This window comes from Symphodus melops (genome assembly GCF_947650265.1).
Source record: "Symphodus melops genome assembly, chromosome: 1".
Lineage (NCBI taxonomy): Eukaryota > Metazoa > Chordata > Actinopteri > Labriformes > Labridae > Symphodus > Symphodus melops.
This window is the reverse complement of record NC_136691.1, coordinates 37,663,916-37,683,897: the sequence shown is the minus strand read 5'-3', so window position 1 is coordinate 37,683,897 and position 19,982 is coordinate 37,663,916. Positions and strand designations below refer to the sequence as shown.

The 19,982-nt window shown below is 42.6% G+C and overlaps 3 protein-coding genes across 4 annotated transcripts; 2 read left to right on the top strand and 1 right to left on the bottom strand.

The window, feature by feature from the left end:
* Positions 1 to 1,002: 1,002 nt before the first annotated feature.
* Positions 1,003 to 13,691, top strand: aebp1b (AE binding protein 1b). The gene is made up of 22 exons (XM_079351185.1): positions 1,003 to 1,809; positions 2,821 to 2,982; positions 3,065 to 3,121; positions 3,873 to 4,277; positions 5,696 to 5,770; positions 6,270 to 6,329; positions 6,433 to 6,504; positions 7,584 to 7,655; positions 7,750 to 7,859; positions 8,161 to 8,300; positions 8,402 to 8,486; positions 8,587 to 8,731; positions 8,821 to 8,909; positions 9,298 to 9,421; positions 9,733 to 9,929; positions 10,070 to 10,246; positions 10,403 to 10,566; positions 10,728 to 11,233; positions 11,356 to 11,495; positions 11,582 to 11,681; positions 12,610 to 12,776; positions 12,862 to 13,691. The coding sequence occupies exons 1-22, from the start codon at positions 1,557 to 1,559 to the stop codon at positions 13,231 to 13,233; spliced, it is 3,672 nt and encodes a 1,223-aa protein (XP_079207311.1). The 5' UTR covers positions 1,003 to 1,556; the 3' UTR covers positions 13,234 to 13,691.
* pold2 (polymerase (DNA directed), delta 2, regulatory subunit) lies at positions 13,423 to 17,178 on the bottom strand. Of its 2 annotated transcripts, none has more exons than XM_079351211.1 (11): positions 17,035 to 17,178; positions 16,622 to 16,854; positions 16,405 to 16,526; positions 16,181 to 16,304; positions 15,970 to 16,084; positions 15,686 to 15,884; positions 15,459 to 15,539; positions 14,834 to 14,991; positions 14,598 to 14,725; positions 14,405 to 14,506; positions 13,423 to 14,043 (listed from the first exon to the last, which is right to left on the bottom strand). In XM_079351211.1, the coding sequence occupies exons 2-11, from the start codon at positions 16,845 to 16,847 to the stop codon at positions 13,883 to 13,885; spliced, it is 1,416 nt and encodes a 471-aa protein (XP_079207337.1). In that variant the 5' UTR covers positions 16,848 to 16,854; positions 17,035 to 17,178; the 3' UTR covers positions 13,423 to 13,882. The 2 variants fall into 2 exon arrangements, with proteins under 2 accessions (XP_079207337.1, XP_079207338.1); XM_079351212.1 differs by having other exon boundaries at positions 16,955 to 17,044.
* A 179-nt stretch (positions 17,179 to 17,357) lies between these two features.
* On the top strand, positions 17,358 to 19,108 carry LOC306828684 (non-POU domain-containing octamer-binding protein-like). Its single transcript, XM_079351227.1, has one exon. It carries the CDS (start codon positions 17,517 to 17,519, stop codon positions 18,834 to 18,836), a length of 1,320 nt encoding a protein of 439 aa, XP_079207353.1. The 5' UTR covers positions 17,358 to 17,516; the 3' UTR covers positions 18,837 to 19,108.
* The last annotated feature ends 874 nt before the right edge of the window (positions 19,109 to 19,982 follow it).

Below are 19,982 nucleotides of genomic sequence, written 5' to 3'. Positions count from 1 at the left end.
TCCTTGCCAGTTGAAAAGGCCTCGGCTTGACCTTACTGTAGTCTGAATTATCTGCTGCATACTTTGCAGCCTTAGTCACACCCTGCACAGATTTATTTGTATGTTGTCGTTGTCTTACAATGAAATTCTCCACAGTCTTTCTTTTAATACAATATTGAAATACAAGCCTGTGATGTATACTGAACTGTTTAGCAGGTGTGTTAATGTGTATGTACCTTCTAGTGATTTCACCTGAAAACCCGCTCAGTTTGAAACCATTTCCGTGTCAGCTTTCCTCTCGCTGCACGATGTTCTGATGACTCTGCTTTATGCTCAAATACAGCCTGGACAATAAAACTATCATTCGAAACTGTTTTGGGGAATCTTGTGAAACATTAACTTCACTTGCGTTGATTACATGTTTGCATATTATGCACTGCAGTATCTTTTCTTTACTTTTTTTTTTAACCTAAACTCCTATTTTAATTATTATTTTGACAATTTAAAATGTGTCAAGGCTAAAAGTGTAGTCACGTCTGTCACCATGCTGAAGGCCTTGACAGGCTCTGCAAACACAGAGGTGGAGAAAGATGATGGGGGGGTTGCAAAAAAAACACTGAATCTTAAAAGGTTATAATTCTGTCATCTGCTGAAACAATTCTCCTGGTGTGTGTGTGTGTGTGTGTGTGTGTGTACTCCTCCATGGCCCCTAGTCTCTGCCATAACCTTTTTTCCAGAAAGCAGAATGAGCGCTTTCACAACACAATGAGGAAAGAACGACAGAGCAGAAAGGTCAATTCAACTAAAACAAATTCTGGACTGAGAGCAGATGTATGTTCTTCTCCTGCCTGTTTTCATTCTATTTATATCTCTCCCTCTGATGATGAACAGTGTTTGGTTTTGTTAACGCACACAAAATCCTTATCCAACCCTTGTAGCTTCTTTCTCCTCCTCCTCCTCCTCCTCCTCCTCTTGTTGTGGAATTCAGGGTCCTTGGAGTGACTCCTCTCTCCTGCTGTTCCTCTCTGCAGTGGGTCTGCAGGGTGAAGGCTCTCCAGCAAGGAATTCAACAGAAACCTTGGACAAAATAGGAACTGTCTTCTTTCTGAGGGGGTGCAAACCCTTTTGTCTGAGGCCTCACCTTCCTTCCTTTACCAACCTCCCCCCCACCACCTCCTGTCTGAGCCCTGCACCTGTTGTGACTCGTCAGCCAGGTGAAGGGGATCCTCTGGCCTTACTGTGTTGTTTCAGCTGACCCTTGCTGCAGGGCAATTAGAAACCCAGTCTACTCATTAGACTGGATTGCTGCTTTCCTCTCTCTCCCTCTGTCTCTCTCAAACCCACCTCCCTCCCTAACCCGCAGATCCCTACCCCCCTCCCACTCCATCTCCGTCAAGCCCACTCTGAGCCTGCTTGTCACTGTGGCTGTGGAGCTGCAGAAGTTTCCTTGCTGGAGTAAAAGTGTGGATCACATTGCAAGAGAAGGCAGACAAGGAATTTTCTGGTGGAAAGACAAAGTTGGACTAAGCTTTGGACGGCTGAATTGAAAGTATTGTGCAGTTGGACGAGTATCAGGTATGAAAAGCCAGACTGTGGTTGTGTCTGTGGCTCTGCTGGCCCTGTGCTGCCTCTTGATCCCCAAAGGAGGGGAGAGTGCAGGGGGGATAGTTGCTCTCCGGGAGACTGAAGGGGAGAGGCAGGCAGGGAATCAGCTACAAGACGAGTCCCTTGATGACCCAGAAAGTGAGCAGCATGGACTCACAGTGGACCCACATCCACTGGGAATGAGTAAAAAGGACAAAAGAGACACAAAGGACGCTGCACAGGCAGGTAAGTGTAGAGTCGTCTTTCCACAAAAAAAAAAAAAACAACCCAAAAACATTTCCACATGAACAAGACATCACAGCTAGTTAGTTACATTCTGAGCTCCCAGATGCATTGGAAGACCAAACACAGACACAAACATTCAGTCTTTGACAACATAACAAAGTCCAGGTGGTAACCTTTTCACAACTATGTCTCCACAGCACAGAATAAACAAAACAAAACAAATGAATTTCTTTGGCTCAAACCAAGTAAGCCAGAAAGACTCTGAGTCTGAGTTTTAGTGTCAAGCATCTCACAGGCAGATTCTTATGACACTGACCTTTTCCACTGCGTCTGTTGCTGCATGATTAATGCTGACTCTGTTGCACAGTCATGCTAAAAGAACGGCTTAGCTTAGATTTATACACATCAGATAAAAGAAGCTCTTTAATAGCATCACTGGTGGGTTATTATCATGTTGCTGAGGTGAAACTGATACACTTTTGAATGTCTGACAGATTTTCTGTAATTAAAACTGACTCCTGGTAAATCGAGCAAGACTAATGGAAAGATAGAGAAGTGTTTTCCATGAAAGTGTCTCAGAACTTCAGACAACCTCAGAGGGAAATACTGATAGACCTCAAGCAGCCACTAAAATAAAATCTGGCTGTCTGGCTTTTCCCTGGCAGAGCTGGAAAGTAATAATTGCACAGTTGCATTCTTACAATGCTCTTGAATGATGAATGTTGAATGTTGAATATATATATATATATATATATATATATATATATATATATATATACCATGCTACATGGGCCTTGGATTTTAAAGCAGTACTTTCATATATTGATGAATTTGCCCAGCCCAGGGTTTGGGCTGGTGATATGGGACTCATCAAGCAGAGAGCTCAAAGAAAAAGAAAGTAATTTATGCATGAATATTTATACTTATTAGTGCTTAAGTTAACTGTAACGCAAAGTCAACTATGTGTGATTTTGGGAAACCTTCCTTCTTCTTCTTCTTTTTTTTTGTCAGGTGTTGTGGGACGAGTGAGAAGAGCCCCAGAAGAAGGCAAAAAGAAGAAGAAGGACAAGAAGAAGAACAAAGATCCAAACGCCACCAAAAAGCCCAAAACTGAAAAGAAGGGAAAGAAGAAAGACAGGCAGACGACCACGACGCTCCCACCAACCACAACAGGTGAAGACAAAGTGAAGTGTGCACAGAATTGACTTTGGATTGAGTGAATGACATTGACCCTTTGTCCTTCTGATGCCTCCAGCAATCCCAACTGAACCGCCCACTGAGCCATTCACAGACTACGCTTATCCTGATGTAGGTGAGTGACACATGGGGGAACCATACAGCAACGATCTGGTGGGTCGAGATTTGACCCACCATTGAATTTTTATTTCATTTAGACATCACCTGTCATAGAAAGACTTCAAGATCCTTCACCTCATAAAACAAATTCCTGGTATGGTAGAACTTTCCACCATTACGTAGACTAAGGCGAAAATTAAAGATTTTAGAGGGGAACTCCACCCGTTTTAAACATTACAAGTGTGTTTACAGGACTTTACTTTGATTTGGTTTACTATGAAACATGTTGGATTCAGCAATTTGTGGTTACAGAGGGCCCTTATATCAAGTGATGTCACATTGTTTATGTCAATTTAAATGTTATTACAAGTTAAAAGGCCCTCCTCTACTCTCAAGAAAATAATAAAGTTCTCTCAGGAGAAAAGAAAAAACACAGTCCATCCCTTTGCTGACCTTAATCATTTGTGCACAGTCCCTTAGGAAGGTGATTTTGGACCCCTCAATTTTCCTTTACTTAAAAGTGAGCTAGTGTTTAAGAATTGAAATTTGAAGAGACAGCTTGTACAAGTACTTATTAGACATCAAAGTCCTATTGTCCTGCATCCAATAGGGTCAGGACCAGGAGCTGTGCCACTACTGCTAGCGCCCCTTGTGTTATATTTCTAATGAAGTATTTGTTTGTAATCATTTCTAAATATGAACCAAAAAAACAGAAACATTAATCTGAGCCCACCAACATTCAATCTTTTGACCTGTTTCTCTGTCAGACGAGTACTGGAAACCAGAGGAAGGTGACTACTGGGAGGCTGAGCCCACAACATCCAGGCCTCAGCCCGAAGTCACAGATCCACCTTATGACTACTGGAAGCCAGAGGAAGAAGACCCAGCTGCTCCAGTGACAGATGTCTATGATGACTACTGGAAGCCAGAGGAAGAAGACCCAGCTGCTCCAGTGACAGATGTCTATGATGACTACTGGAAACCAGCAGAGAGAGAGCAGTTGACCCCGGCGCCTGATTCCTACAACTACTGGACTCCAGACGGGAAAGATCCATACGCTCCGGTGACTGATAACTATGACAGCTACTGGAAAGAGTCTGATCCCACACCCCCTGCCCCAGAGGTCGATGGGAAGGCTGGGACAGATGAAAGCGATTACTGGGATGCCACTTGTAAGTTTGACTCTCTGCTTTGTGTTGTTACTGGATTTTTGTGGGGGGACAGTTTATCAAACATGAAAAAGATTGAGCCATAATAATCCAGTAAGTGGTGCCATGGCAGATATGATTCTTTGCAAGACAAAAAGGAAGACTAAAGTATATTTAAACTAAGATTAAACTAAAGTATTATTTGGCCAAAATGTATCCTGCATAATCCTTTTTATTGTGACATTTTTTGTTGTAAGTGATCATTTGAGATTAACAGAACTGAGAGTCCAGATAATATCTTAAAGAAGAAATCTTTAAGTGTACTCAATTTAAGAGACAGTTTGTCCCATCAGCTGATAGAAGTGAGTTTTATATATTTCATTGGTTTTAAAGCAGATGGGCACATGGTACAGTATAAGTTAGGCCATTAACTATGTATTTTATGTTCCATGTAATTGTTTAACATCATATTCTTTCTCCTCATTGTCCGGACACTATTGCTTGCAAATAGTCAATCATGAATCATTGAAACCTGGTTGAAACATGTGTGGCTGGAATGTGTTTCAAAGATGGAGAGCAGGAAGTGGTTATAGTGGATCTCCTCATGGATGAATTTGTCTTTAATTTGATCACAGAGAAAACCAAATGACTCATCTGGAAGGCTTGTAGAAAACACACACATAACTTTCCGTACATCAAAAAGACAACTTTCTGGAAAATGTTAATTCAACCTCCAAAGAGAAGACTGTGATAAGTAGAAGAATAACACGGTCAGCTTACAATGAGTCTTAACAACATGATTTAAGGCGTTTTTAGAGTGGCTCAAAAACATTTGAACTTTGCAATGATACAGGCAAAACATTTTAATGACTCACTGCTGTTGAAGTAAGAGTCTTAGGTCTGAGTTTGCTGCCACAAACTAAATCTTTGTGTCGAAATAGCGACTTTACTTTTTAAAAAGCTCACCAATTTGATATGATTTAAAGAATTAGGTGTCTATGGTGACAGACAGATTTATTGATATCACTTTACCAAAGTTAAGCCGTTTTATTTCTTACTTATAACCCTAAGTAACTAATACTTCCAGAATGATCCAGAAGAATTTAAGCTCAGTATTGATGCTAAAAGTTTTCACAGTGGTTGATATCGCCTCCAGACTCTGTCCACCTGAATTCAGCACTGTCTGACTTTCTTTTCCACAGACTCAGATGTTGGAAAGTGTAGTGTGGTTCAGTCACACTTATCCGGACCGGACCGGACATGTTGTCATTACTGTGTGTTTCCAGCAGACTGTTCCGTACCACTGCTCCTCCAACCTTTCCACTGATTCACTCACACTTGCCCGTTACTTTCATATGTCGTAGTCCACCTCTGTTACTCAAATCATTTCTCAGTTTGAACTTTTTAAAGTTTATTGTGTTTCATTGTTTTCACTGCTGCAGTTGAGGTGCCGGATAATCTTCCATTCCCCGACGGTAAAGAGGTCAGCCCTGAAATCATAGTAGAAACACTAACAGGTAAGTGCCGTCACTCAAATATGCGGAAAATTCCCTTCTTATTAATATCCATCAATCAACATTTTGAGATGTCCATTCAGTTTAAAAAATCATCCGACTTTTGAGAAAGACGTTCAGTCTATCTTTGTCTCTAAACATGTTGCAGATGACAAATCATGAGCAACACATGGGAATAACATTAGAGTTAACCTGCCCTACTTTCCAAACAGGAGTGGGCGGTTTTGTTTGTTCCACGGAGTCGACAAAACTATCCTGTCATTAGATCACAACTCTGTTTATATACTTGTAAATGAAAGATTTAGCAGCTGAATGACTTGGAAGGCGTCACAGTGGTATCCAAACAGACACCAAAGGCTGAGGTTGAATAAACCAGGGCTGTACTTTACTGTAAAACTTTACACATCTCACCACTTAATCTAATAGCATCTGATTTGTAATGTAGCAGTGGTTCTGAATGAATGAATGAAAGAGTCACATTTGGGTTTTTTTTATTACACAGAGGAGCCGACAACCTCTTCTCCTTATGAAGGGACGTGGTACGAAGATTATGACGAATATGGTACGTGGACACAGAGCATTTCTTAACAGCTCACACAAATTTTATAAAGTCATAAATAAACCCACTGTTGGTGTATTTATTTATAAAATGACCCTTGTCACAGGAAGGAAAGAAGACAAATGGTTGGAGAAGGAACGGGAGAGAGCAGCAAAAGAAAGGGAGAGAGAAGAGAGAGGTAAGAAAACTTACATATGGATCTTTTTTTTTTCTCCTTACATAATCATGTACTAAATCATGTCACACTACATACTTCCCTGTCTTTACTGAAGCAAGGAACACAGCCTGTGCCCTCAGTTCAAAAGTACTCCTAGATAACCGCTCCAAAGTGATCACTCCTTGGGATCCTATTTCTCTCATAAGACGATGCAGATGTGATTTCCTTCAACACTAATGTCAGCAATCCTGTGGTACAACAGGGACAAAAGTTCATGCTTTCAAACAAAAAAAACAAAACAGAGATTATTTGTGCAAGTTTAGAAGTCTCTTGTGAGCCCAATTGAAGCTGAGTGAACAAAAGCGGGACCGCACTGAGAATGATCCACATGCAGAGGATTAGTGTGAGTAATAATAATGAAAAGATGCAACAAAGAGAGATTACAGAGTTAGGATGTTGTAACTTTATCGCCACGTGTCTGCTGCATGTAGAGAGGAGGTTAGCTGGTGGTTAATGCGAGCCCCGAGACACTGATATACAGCACCATCAGAGTTGGTGTCAAGAGGGCACTTCCTGTGTGGATGAGAAGAAAAGTATTTTAAAAAATCAACTTTGTGCAAACACTTAGGGTTTTTTAGGGGTCTGACAACACAAGCAGATTTAAGTCTCCCCCTACACACATCAGTGTACGCTAATGGCTGCAAGAGTTTGTCTTACATTTTGCATTCCCACAGTGGGTAAGACCTTTGGGCAACCATACAACAAGCTATAAACCACAATGTCAAAGAGCAACAAAGTGTGTCAGAATATGAATACTGACAGTGATAAATGGGAGATGATGCTAGTCTTCTTTAAAGTCAACCCTCTGGATCAGGATGATATGAATTTTGATCAGAGTCTAGGAGGGAAATCATAACATCTGGGTTGTTTTTCTCCACACTCCAACCTTCCAGGTCCCCTTAGGGATTTTTGGCACGTGAAATTTTCAAAAGTAATGATGAGTTCCTAGATCATTTCTGGGCAGACGGAAAGAGAGGAAACGTTTAGCCAAGGAAGAATTTTTTTTTTTTTCATGAAGTCTGTTTTCTGACTTCTTCCAGAGAGAGTGCAGAAGCTGAAGGAGGCAGAGGAACGAGCCAGGAACAGACCACGTGTCTTCAAAGAGCCAAAGAGTGAGTCTACTGTCTGTTCAAATCTGGGAAAACATGGCACAAGCTTTGCTAATATGATTAACATATTATTTGATTATCTCGGTTTGTGTGGCAGAGTGTCCACCCCTTGGGATGGAGTCCCATAAGATTGAGCCGGACCAGCTTTCAGCCTCTTCCATATCTCAGTATATCTTTGCACCTCAGAGGGCGAGACTGAACATGCAGGTAGACAACAATCAGAGCACAACTGCTACACAAGTGGTCTTACATACACAGCAGCTATCACTTACACACTGCCAGGCCTCGAATTAAACACCAGATACAAGACACATGTTGGAAAATACTGTTTTAGCTGAGTCTGTCGCTTCCAGTAGCTGACTTTTTTTTAACTTTATTGTCAAAGAATTGTTTGAGCAGCTGAGTCATACGTTTTGCTTACCACAGCTCATGTTTAATTAGAAAACTCAAAACGATGTCAAATAGTTTTGAAGACAGTGTTTGATGATGTGACATTTTTTCTTCTTAGGGCTCAGATGATGAAGACAGCATGAGAGGGGGAGCATGGTGCGCAAACTCAGAGGACAAGATCCACTGGTTTGAGATTGATGCTCGCAGGGAGACAGAGTTCACGGGAGTCATCACTCAAGGACGAGACTCCATGAATGAGTATGTAACCAACACACGAGAAGCACACATTTAATCTGACATAAACATAAATTAAATAAATACATTAAACATATTGACTACCTTGTGATTTCTATTTCCAGAAACGACTTTGTGACGTCCTACTACCTGGCTTTCAGCAACGACAGCAGAGAATGGACAACCATCCATGACGGTTATTCAGACTGGGTGAGTTCAGTTGAAATATTTTCTCACTCTTGGATATCTTGGATGGTGTATCTCTCTTTGTTCCCTGGTTCACTTTTTATCCCTCCTGTCTTTAATCTAGTTGTTCTTCGGAAACGACGATAAAGACACTCCAGTGATGAACCAGCTGGCAGAGCCAGTGCTGGCTCGCTACATCCGCATCGTCCCTCAGAGCTGGAACGGCTCTCTGTGTATGAGGCTAGAGGTCCTGGGCTGCCCCCTGCCTGGTGAGCCTCTCACATGAACACAGCTTCCATGCATGTGACCAAAGCCTGCACAAATTGGTTATAAGTATCTCCTCATTCTTCCACGACAGATCCAGCTGATGTTCTGTACAGGCAAAATGAAGTGACTCCAGTAGATTACGTGGAGTTCAAACATCACAGCTACACAGAGATGGTTACTGTGAGTATCTTCACAAACACATCCTGATTAAGAAAGAATCCTTCCTCTGATCGAGAATGAACACAAATCATTGTCAAGCGTCTCCAAATGTTGTGACCTGAAATGCAAAATAGTTAGCAAGTGAACAAAGAGGTTCGAACCACCCTAGTGAACTTCTAAGCATCCACATTTTCAGAACTTTAAACAGCAGTATTGAGGATTTTTAAAGCTTTTTCAATGAAAAATAAAAATCAGAAAGACATTTTCATCCCCTAATAAGCTGAAGAGATGTTCAGCTGCCCTTAAATACATGTGGAAAAGGTCTTATGGTGCAGTCTGAAAGGTATCCTACGCCTGTTCCTAAATCATTTCTAAATTTGAGGACTGTTTCTGTCTCTTATGTATTCAGCTCATGAAGTCGGTGCATGACGAGTGTCCCAACATCACCAGCATCTACAGTCTGGGCCGCAGCACTAAGGGACTGGAAATCCTGGCTATGGTCATCTCTGGCAACCCCACCGAGCACGAAATAGGTGTGAATATGTCTCACAGCCTTGAAACAAGCATAAAGAACTATTATTTAGAAAAATAAAAGTCTAATAACGCAAGCTTTTATATCAAGTGTTTTAAATACCATTCAAATCCTCAGGCATGTTTTCATTCCAACCAAAGCAAAACCAGCTTGACAGCCTGAAATAGTGATCGGTTAAAATGAACACCAGAGGACTGTTGGGCCACAATGGCACCACAGAAGATTCATGAAAATCCTAATAAACACCAGGTGGGAGTCTTTGATTATGGTTGAGAGACAAACAGCTAGAGTCTTGTTTGGTTGTCTCTGCAGGTGAGCCAGAGTTCCGCTTCACGGCTGGTCTTCATGGAAACGAGGCAGTGGGTCGAGAGATGATACTGCTTCTTATGCAGTATCTGTGCAAAGAGTACAAAGACAGAAACCCCAGGGCTCAGCGACTGGTGGAGGGAATACGTATCCACCTAGTTCCCTCGCTCAACCCTGATGGACAAGTTGAAGCCCTTGAAGCAGTAAGTGGCCTGTTATAGTCATGTTTGTACTAAATTGGCACAGAAAAATAAAAACCATCCAGAAAATGCGAGTGAATCATCTTGTAGCTGTCTGTGGTAACTTTGCTGCATGTGTCGCCTATCCAAATTCTCTTCTGCAGGGATCAGAGTTGAGTGGATGGAGAACAGGACACTTCACAGACGGAGGCTTTGACATCTTCCAAAACTTTCCTGACCTGAACAGTATCTTGTGGGATGCTGAGGATAAAGGCATGGTGCCCAAACTTACCCCCAACCACCATGTTCCTATCCCAGAGAGCTTTGAGACCAACAGCTCGGTAAAGTCGACACTGTTTTATAGGGAATTTGATAACCGTATAAAGGTGGTTGTGGCCTCAATAAACAAGATTTAAGAGTATTTTGATTGAGCTAACATTGGTTTTTGGCTCTATGTTACTATTTATGTGATGTGGATCCTTCTGTTTTTGTTCCAGATTGCTGTGGAAACCAGGGCCATAATCAACTGGATGAAAAGCCATCCATTTGTGCTGGGTGCGAACTTCCAGGGCGGGGAGTCGATTGTGGCCTATCCTTATGACAGCTTACGTCCCAACAAGCCCGCTCAAAGCCAGAAAGCCCTCAGTCGCAAGAAGAGACAGTATGGCTATTTCTTTCCTTTTACCCACTGTGTTCTGTTGTTGATTCTTTGCTTTACACACATTTGTTGTCTAAATATGTTCTTATGTTTGCCCTACATAGTTCTCCATGAATCTCTCAGAGCTGCAATCAATGTTTACCAACTGGAATCATTTCTTACAGGTACGAGGAAGAAAGTTTTGATGTGAACGAGTGGGGGAGGGGCTACCAAGAGGAGCCAGAGGAAGACTGGAGAGGAAGAGGATATGCAGAGCCAGAGGAGGAGTGGAGGGGCCAGGGCTACGACCATGACCGTGGCTATGATCATGGCTATGACCGTGGCTATGACCGTGGCGATGACCGTGGCGATGACCGTGGCGATGACCGTGGCTACGACCGTGGTAATGACCGCGGCTACGACAACGGCTACGACCCCAGCTACAACCAAGGTTACGGTCACAGAGAGGAGGAAGAAGATGACAGAGGAAGAAGTGCTGGCTACCAGTATGGCGAGCCTGAGGATGAGCCTCGGGTGATTGCAGACGAGTCTCTCTTCAGGTGGCTGGCTGTGTCCTATGCCTCCACCCATCTCACCATGACACACAACTACCACGGCTCCTGCCATGGGGACAACTCTGCAGGGGTGCACGGCATCGTCAATCGGGCCAAATGGAAGCCAATCACAGGAAGTAAGTAGAGGCCACAAAGTTAAAAGCTTCTGGGTTTGCAGGTAATGGACTTACTGCACCCTGGTGGACATTGTGTGTAATGCTGGCACAGAGGTTGACGTGTTATGTTCACACATCTTCAGGTATGAATGATTTCAGCTACCTGCACACCAACTGTTTTGAGCTGTCCATATTCCTTGGATGTGATAAGTTTCCTCATCAGAGTGACTTGGCCAGAGAGTGGGAGAAGAACAGAGAAGCAATGCTCATTTTCATGGAGCAGGTAAGCATAAATGACTCTGACATGTCTTTGAACAATGTAGGATCACAGTAACATAAGATCCCCCCCCCCCCCTTTACGGCATCTAGGTGCACCGTGGAATCAGGGGCATTGTGAAAGACCAGCAGGGCAACCCTATTGGAAACGCCACCGTGTCTGTAGAGGGAGTCAACCATGATGTCACTACAGGTATACGACATCCTTTTCTTAGCTATCATTAAATATTTGCATATATATGTAAAAGATCTCCAATTGTGCCTTTTAAAAAAAAATGTGATCTGCATTTTTTATGGAGTATGAGGGCCAAATTCAGGGGTAAAAAATCTAAGATTTCGAGACTAAAGTATTTTGAGAAGGAAGTGGTAAATGTATGAAAATGAGATTAAATTAGTAAATTTATGACATTAATACAGATTGAGTATTAACTTTAAGTGGCATGACCTGCTATATAATAAAAGTTTGACAAGGTCTCAAAATATCCAATTAGTTGTGTTTGGGTTTTACTTTGTCATGAGTATCAGGACCCTGAAAATATACTCCAAATATTCTCCATTTCCCAAGAAAGACCCACAATGATTGGAGGAAATAATCTCTTTAGTGATCGAGAATTGGCTTTGAGGTTTGAGGCTGCTCTTCTGATATATAAAATTTCTGAATAATAATTTACACCATAGCAGAATTAAAATATTTATAACCTAATAATATTCATATTTAATAAAATACTTAATTCTTGTAAATGCGCAACTTTAATCTTGAAATTTAAGGCGGGAAAATAACATTGTAATTTGAGAATGATGGTTCCACTTTGAATAAAATGGAGGATAAAGCAGGATACAAGGTAAGTCTTTACAACAGTGATGTTACAAGTAGAATAAAGATGTTACAATTAACCTGTCATCAGAATTTGGTCACTTCTGGTTAAAAAAAAAAAAGACTATGACAGACATAATGAAGGACTCGAGGCTTCATTAAGACTTAAAACATAAATATATGACTTAATTGTAGCTACTTTCACTTATTTTTATGCAGTCTTTGCTTCGTCTCTGGTGCCTTGAAACAGAATGAATGCACTGTCATTGCTTAAAACTAAACATTTGCTTTCTCTTTGTCACTGTAGCACCAACAGGAGACTTCTGGCGGCTGCTGAACCCTGGGGAGTACCGTGTGACAGCTCGGGCTGAGGGTTTCTCCCCGGTGACCAAACTGTGTGTGGTGGGTTATCAGTCAGGAGCAACTCCCTGCAGCTTCAACCTGGCCAAGTCCAACTGGGACCGGATTAAACAGGTGAGGCACTCCTCTGCTGAATTAACCACAACCTCAGTGCCTGTCTCTCCCGTTCTTAAAAAAGTGTCTTAAATTGTGTCTGCAGATCATGGCCCTCCATGGCAACAAACCAATTCGACTCAGCTACAGCAACAACAAAGTACAGTACCCTGCTGTTACTTATGGAAACAGGCGTGTGGCTAATGGCAACACCGGGTATTCAGGGAGCTCACACCTCAGTGGCGAGCAGCAGAAGAGGCTAAAGATAGCTCGTCTACGTCGCCTTAGGCAACAGAAATTAATGAGGCTCAGATCAACTACGACGCTACCCCCAACAACCACAATTCCCACAACTACAGAGACCACCACATCCTGGTATGACTCGTGGGTCATAGGGGAGGGACAGTCATCGACGCCTGGCGGTTTCACAGACTCCATCCTGGATTATAACTATGAGTACAAGATAGATGACTATTAAAATGACCACACATCAGTAAACACGCACCAGTCCTATTAGCTCCCCTAGTTCCCACTGTCATGTCATACAAAAGTCAAATACATGTCTCTTTGCTACATGTTTGCTGTTGGACTTTCCTGAATAGTAACTCTATTGATTAAATAGATCTCTTACTTGACAAAATGCCTCTTCATAGAAACTGATACTGTCACTGTTCTGTCATTCAGTCTTTTTTATGAGACTTTATAACTCATGAGTTTTATTGTTGATGCACAAAACAAAAGTCATGACATTTTTACATTTCACCAGGGTTGAAATATTTACACTGTCTTCATCAATGGCAGACACATTTTTACAGTATGAGCAGTCATTAAAGGTACAAAAGCATTTGTAACAGAGGAGTCAGGGGGTGGGGGGAGTTTCCTCAGATACAGCTGTGGTGAAAAAGATTTTTATAATAAAGGCTTGTTCATACACAATGCTTGTCTTCTCTTTCCTCGTTAACACTGATTTTTTTTGTTAACATAATCTAATGACCTTTATGATTCTTTACAGGATCAGTGTGGCAAATTCAAACTGTCTCCAATCCGAAGAGCGGGACACTCAAATGTAATCTCTCAGTCGGGTCCAAGAAGTGTCAGCATGTCATGATGTTTGAGGTCCTGACGCCTCAGTGACTGATATTCATCTCGCTTTCCTCATCCTCGTCAGCGGCGAATGCAGAGAAGCTGACCGGCTCACATTCAAGTGTGCGTAAATTGACCAGACATGCTGTTTGGGTGCTGCTGAACTCTGGGACAGTAAGCAGAAGAACTTCCTGGCCATCGGGACCTGCCAAGAAGAGGAAGACAAATTATCTGTACATGAATCAGGAGGACAACACATTACATTAAATAACTATTTATAAAGCACTTTTCAACTTACAAAGTGCTTTACAATTAAAACAAACCAAGAAGAGTGAAAACTATTTCACAAATCGACAAATAATAATCTAATGATATAGATTATCAATAACAATTTGGTAAAGAAAAACACAGCCATGCCAACGATTAAGAAAAGCAACTGATAAAGGTGAATTTCAACAAGAGATTTAAAAGAGGACACTGAGTGTGCCTGCCTGAGATAATATGATCAAAACATTTGGAGTCTCTATAAAGTACAACATGAATATCCAACAACTTCACACACTGACCTTTAATGAGCTTGGACTCAAAGGTTGGGGCGTTGCCTGTGAAGTAAACATGGGGACACTCTTCCAAGATGAAAGGGTCTTTTTGGTAAAATGGGTAACAGCCTGAAAACAACGTGCAGAAAACCGTGTAAATGTACGGCACAAACAGACAACAGGATTCATGTTTTATTTTTCGTCAGCTCATTTGAATGACCAAGAGTATCAGGAGCAGTAGGAGCCAGGTGTCTCAGCCGCAGCGTCTCCTCCAGTATTTCCAGGTGACTGTCTCTGCTGCTGTACCTCTGGATGTCAATCACATTCTGGCCTGATGTGCCCAGAAACCTTAGAGCAATCAAAAAACACAAGAAAGGGGCTTTAAACATCGGTCGGCTTGCTTGGGATTTGAAAGTTAAAAGCAAAATGGAAGAAGGTGATTGTGTATCATTTTACCTGACTCCATCAACAATGGCCTGGTGTGGATTGAAGGCTAACTGTAGCGTGGGGTACACGGAGGAGAGGGGGAACATGCAGCGATGGAGAGGCTGCTGTGGGAGGGTGTAGTTGGTGGGGTCGTACTGGCCTGGCATAACATCCACTGGCACTGAGGCCTAGAAACAGCAGGGGGCAGTGACGCTCTATCTTTAAAAGCATGTGATGTTCTCCCTTACATTAGTAAAGAGCCATACATGGGCAATAACAATAATCATTTCTAATACTTATTAGAATCAAAGACGAAATCATCCATACAACTACAAAGAAAAAGATTTAAATAACATAAAAATGAACATTTTACAGCACCAACTATAAGAAGAGTCAAGTTAGGAAATTAAACCCCACATTTAAGCGCCAAGGGTGTGACAAACTGCTTACTTAGTAAATAATCAAAAAAAATTATTATCAGAATAGTTGTCACTACTTTTAAGCCACATCCAGAGACAATAACGAGGGTAACTATACAGGAAAACATGTAAATGTAATCCAATACATATCAGCACCTTGTTTTAATTGTTTTTTTGATAAAAAGCACAAAATGCAATAAAGAAATAAGGATGCAAAGAGCTGGAGACAGACTCACCACCAACTGCATCAGCAACTCATCCAGCAGACGCATCGCGTCCACAGTGCCCGCCTGAGTCTTCTTGGTGAGGTACTTTGCCTGAACATGCACAGAAAGCAAACCCAGTATTGAATGTTTTTAAGTGAGAAGGTTCACGTTTTCTTTTTTGTCCAAAGAGTCAAACTTAGAATCTGTGTTTGTTAATAAGTGTGAGAGTGAGACACAGCTTAAGAAGTCTCGGTTACCTTTGTTGAAGCATCTTTGTCCTGGGTGTTCTGACTCAGAAGGTTTCCAGCCAATAAGACTCTGGAGATTGTCGCTGCCCCGCTCTGCTCACCCTGGTCACCAAGCTGACCTGTTACCATGTCAACTAGTAACTGTAGTCCCAGCATGCTGTCAGCTTGACTACTACCAAGACCGAGTCCTGAAGCCAGAAGCACAAACCTGGATATTGAAAGACAACACCATTACAATTGAATAAGCCATACCGGCTGAGGCATTTACACAGGATGTGACTCAGCAAGTTTACCTGTCAGAGCTGAGCGCCGGCCTTGGTGTCTGCGGAGGAAGATCAGCCATGCAAAAGTCTTCAACTGTAAATTTCCCGTCGTTTCTTTCAGCTCCATATATTGCAATAACACTACCTGAAAGGAAAAACATTAGGAGGCAATTATACAGCTGCGTTTCAGTAATGTCTCCCTGTATTCCTTGGAATGACAGTAACATATATATATCCTGACCTGTGACACACTTGTCTCTGTCAATTTTGCCCTCCAATTTAATTCTCTGTAGCTCATCCTCCAGAATCAGCTCATCTGTTTCACTGATGTATTTGGCTCGTGCAGGCTGAGGCAGAAGGTTGTGCTGCAGGAGACAAGAGAAACAAGAGACATGACACAAAAGACCTGCCAGCATGTTATTATGTTGGGGGTCAGCTTGTGATTTTTTTTTTATATTTGCAGACCTCATCACTGATCTCTCTTAGGATAGATGGCTGCAGGTCCATACGCTTGAATAAGGTTCCCACAATGCAACACTGCTCCCCTGTCTGCAGATCACACAGCTTCCTTATAAGCACATCGGATCCTGGCAGAAAGAAAATAAACATAATAGAAAGTTCAGGGAATGACTAATCAGATAGTTATGAGTCCCGGACGCTTGTAACTATGTCCTGAAATTACCCCACTTCTGCTGGGCTCTCTCTGACAGCAAGGGCCTCATCTGCATCAGCCTTGCTGCGTAAACATGAGCATACTGCCGACTGAAGCTCCGCTCCCCCACTTTGAAGCGCTCAGAACAGGGACTGTAGGCCGGCGTGCTCCTCTCAAACACCGGGTCCTGGTCCTCGGAGGCGGGTCGACAGAGCAGAGAGGGGCCCGGCTTCTGGGCGCTCACGTCGGAGAACATGTCGGTCCTGGAGCAAAGGGAAAACATAAAAGTAATTAATTTACTATTTAAAATAAAACTGAATGGCCAGCATCGTAATAAACAAGTTAGTAAGAAGACGTTTTAACCTGACTTTACGGTGAAGACAGCTATTAGATATCGATTTGTTGATCGATAACCTCTACTGTAGCTCATCGAGAGACCTTACCTTCTAATAGACTTCCGCTGTAACCGTATTAAACCAAATATTAAGCTATATTTTCCAGGGAAGACTGATTTCAGTCCTTGTTAACAGACCTGTTCCCGCGAAATAACCCGTTCAGTGCAACATTGTTATTACGTCGCTCACGTATTCTCGCGAGAATTAATACAGAGTACGAAAAAAAGGAAATGTTGGGTATTATAATCACAAAATAAGACCTTATGTGCCATCAGCTTCAACAACAGTTATTTTATTTTAACATGTAAAGAAAAAAGAAAAAGCCTGCTTTTTGTTTTTGTCTGACAGTCGTAAAAAAAAACTACGTCACTGTTTCAATGAACGGGTCGCATGTAATTCACGTCATAATAGCGTCGCGGTAGCACGCAGGCTCGCCATTTTTGCAGCTCTTTGTGCGCCACTAACTGGTAAGAGTTTGCGTGTTTTAACTAAGCAAATTCTCAGTTCGGGTGTTAATTCAGTTGGAAAAGATGCAGGGAAACCGAGGCCCACAGCAGAATCACGGCCCCAACCGCCAGGGAGACCAGAAAAGACCCGGGGGGTCAAACACAAATGGCCAGCAGCCTACCGAGCAGAACGACCCAAATGAGGCCTTAACCCTGGACCTGCAGAGCTTCAGGAAGCCGGGGGAGAAAACCTTCACACAGCGCAGCAGGTTGTTTGTAGGAAACTTACCGAGCGGAGTCACAGAGGAGGATCTGGAAAAGATGTTCGCCAAGTACGGGAAGGCCAGTGAGATCTTCATCAACAAGGAGAGAGGCTTCGGCTTCATCCGCCTGGAGACAAGGATCATCGCTGAGATCGCCAGGGCCGAGCTGGATGACACCCCGTTTAAAGGCAGGCCCATACGGGTCAGGTTTGCAACCCACGGTGCAGCTTTGACTGTGAAAAACCTGCCTGACTTTGTGTCTAATGAGCTACTGGAGGAGGCCTTTGCTGGGTTTGGTCAGATAGAAAGAGCTGTGGTCATAGTGGATGACCGAGGGAGGCCAACAGGGAAGGGAATAGTGGAGTACACCTCAAAGCCAGCTGCAAGAAAGGCTTTGGATAAGTGTGGTGATGGTGCCTATCTCCTCACAGCCTTCCCTCGACCTGTTACGGTGGAGCCGATGGAGCAGTTGGATGAGGAGGAGGGTCTGTCAGAAAAGTTGATAAACAAAAACCAGCAATACCACAAAGAGCGTGAGCAGCCCCCAAGATTTGCTCAGCCAGGTTCTTTTGAGTACGAGTACGCCATGCGCTGGAAGGCCCTGATGGAGATGGAGAAGCAGCAGTATGAAATGGTGGACCGCAACATGAAGGAGGCTCAGGAGAAGCTGGAGGCAGAGATGGAAGCAGCCAGGCACGAGCACCAGGTGATGCTGATGAGACAGGACCTGCTGAGGCGGCAGGAGGAGCTGCGGAGGATGGAGGAGCTCCACAATCTGGAGGTGCAGAAGAGGAAACAGGCCGAGATCCGACAGGAGGAGGAACGCAGGAGGAGGGAGGAGGAGATGAGGATGCGCAATGAGGAGCTGATGAAGAGGCAGCAGGAGGGCTTCAGGGGTAACTTCTCTGAAAACAGGGAGCAAGAAATGAGGATGCATATGGGCAACCACGGGATGCCCATGAACAGAAACTCTATGGGTGGAAATTCTGGTCCTGCTGGAACTCCTGGCATGGCTGCTGAAAACACCCCCTTGATGGCCGGCCCAGGAAACAACAACATGCCCGGAGGAGGACAGGGGGGCTTCCCCAGAGGTGTCCCTGCCCCTGGAGACTATGGACCTAACAAGCAACGCAGATTTTAAACCCCACGTCTAATCTCTCTCCTTTTCATACTTACTGTATTTTGAAGTTCATGTAGTGAGTTTGACTTAATGAACTTTAAAACACTGTTGCATGTTTTTTTTTACTTTTTATTTGTACTTTCAAGTTGTTTTAGTACAAAGATGTTATAACTTTCCAAATGAGCCATGTGTTTTACTTTATCACTCACCCTGATGTAGTTTTCATAGTAATAGGAACAATGTTTTTGTCCTGGATATGTTGACTTTTCTGGAATAAATTCATGATTCCCTAAAAGTTCTGTTTGATTTTTCAGAGTCTTTAGTTTAGCTTTGAGTCCCCGTTGACACTTTTTCATCATGTTCAGTCATTTTTAAAATGTGTATTTTGGATGCTAATAAACAACACGGGTCACAACCCATTCTTGCTCTTAGTGTTTACATGTTGAATATGTGGCATTTGAGTATTAATAATTAACACAGGGGCACTGATGAAATCTACTGCTTCACCAAATTAAAATCAGTGCAGTGACATCTCTTGTGAAAAATGCAAAATATAAGTTAAAAAGTAAGTAGATTGCACTGCCTATTGTGATTAAAAAAAGTGAATGGCCCTCCAGTGACTAATAAAAAGTGTCCACTATTTCCTCAAATAGATCTAGATTATTAAGACATGATTAAGCCTGTAATTATCCTATTTAAAAGCCATCTTCTGTCAGATAACAGCAACACAAGCAAGGGAAACATCAGTAAGTGCAAACAAACATCTTTAAGTCCAATCAGACATGAAGATGCTGACAGGTGGCGTACAGAGGCAGAGAGCTCTAATCAGTAAAGAAACAATCCTAAAAATCGTAATCAAACGGGACCATTGTTATTACCATCATCATTAATGTCTAAACCCTCGTCGTAATCATTGAGATCATAGTTGAGAAACCAGGCCTCTTTCATATTTTGTTTTCTTATAGTACCACAGCACAGAGAGAACAGGTGTTATCATTTGTAGCTCAGACGTCTGTGTGGTGACCAGAGGAGCACAGCCATAAAACATTATTAATTAGGCCTTCACTTTCCCTGCTTTGACAACGTAAAGAGAGCGCCATGAATGTTGAACTGCCTGTAATCATGTCTGACCCCCCGTTCTCCTTCCTCAGCAGATCAGAGTCTATT

Coding starts and splice junctions, on each gene's coding strand:
- aebp1b (XM_079351185.1), top strand. CDS start 1,557: ATGAAAAGCCAGACTGTGGTTGTGTCTGTGGCTCTGCTGGCCCTGTGC. Junction 7,860..8,160: donor GGGCGAGACTGAACATGCAG/GTAGACAACAAT, acceptor TTTTCTTCTTAG/GGCTCAGATGATGAAGACAG. Junction 10,247..10,402: donor GCTTTGAGACCAACAGCTCG/GTAAAGTCGACA, acceptor TTTTTGTTCCAG/ATTGCTGTGGAAACCAGGGC.
- pold2 (XM_079351211.1), bottom strand. CDS start 16,847: ATGTTCTCCGACGTGAGCGCCCAGAAGCCGGGCCCCTCTCTGCTCTGT. Junction 15,540..15,685: donor ACAAAGATGCTTCAACAAAG/GTAACCGAGACT, acceptor GTGCATGTTCAG/GCAAAGTACCTCACCAAGAA. Junction 14,044..14,404: donor TGAGTCCAAGCTCATTAAAG/GTCAGTGTGTGA, acceptor TCTTCTTGGCAG/GTCCCGATGGCCAGGAAGTT.
- LOC306828684 (XM_079351227.1), top strand. CDS start 17,517: ATGCAGGGAAACCGAGGCCCACAGCAGAATCACGGCCCCAACCGCCAG.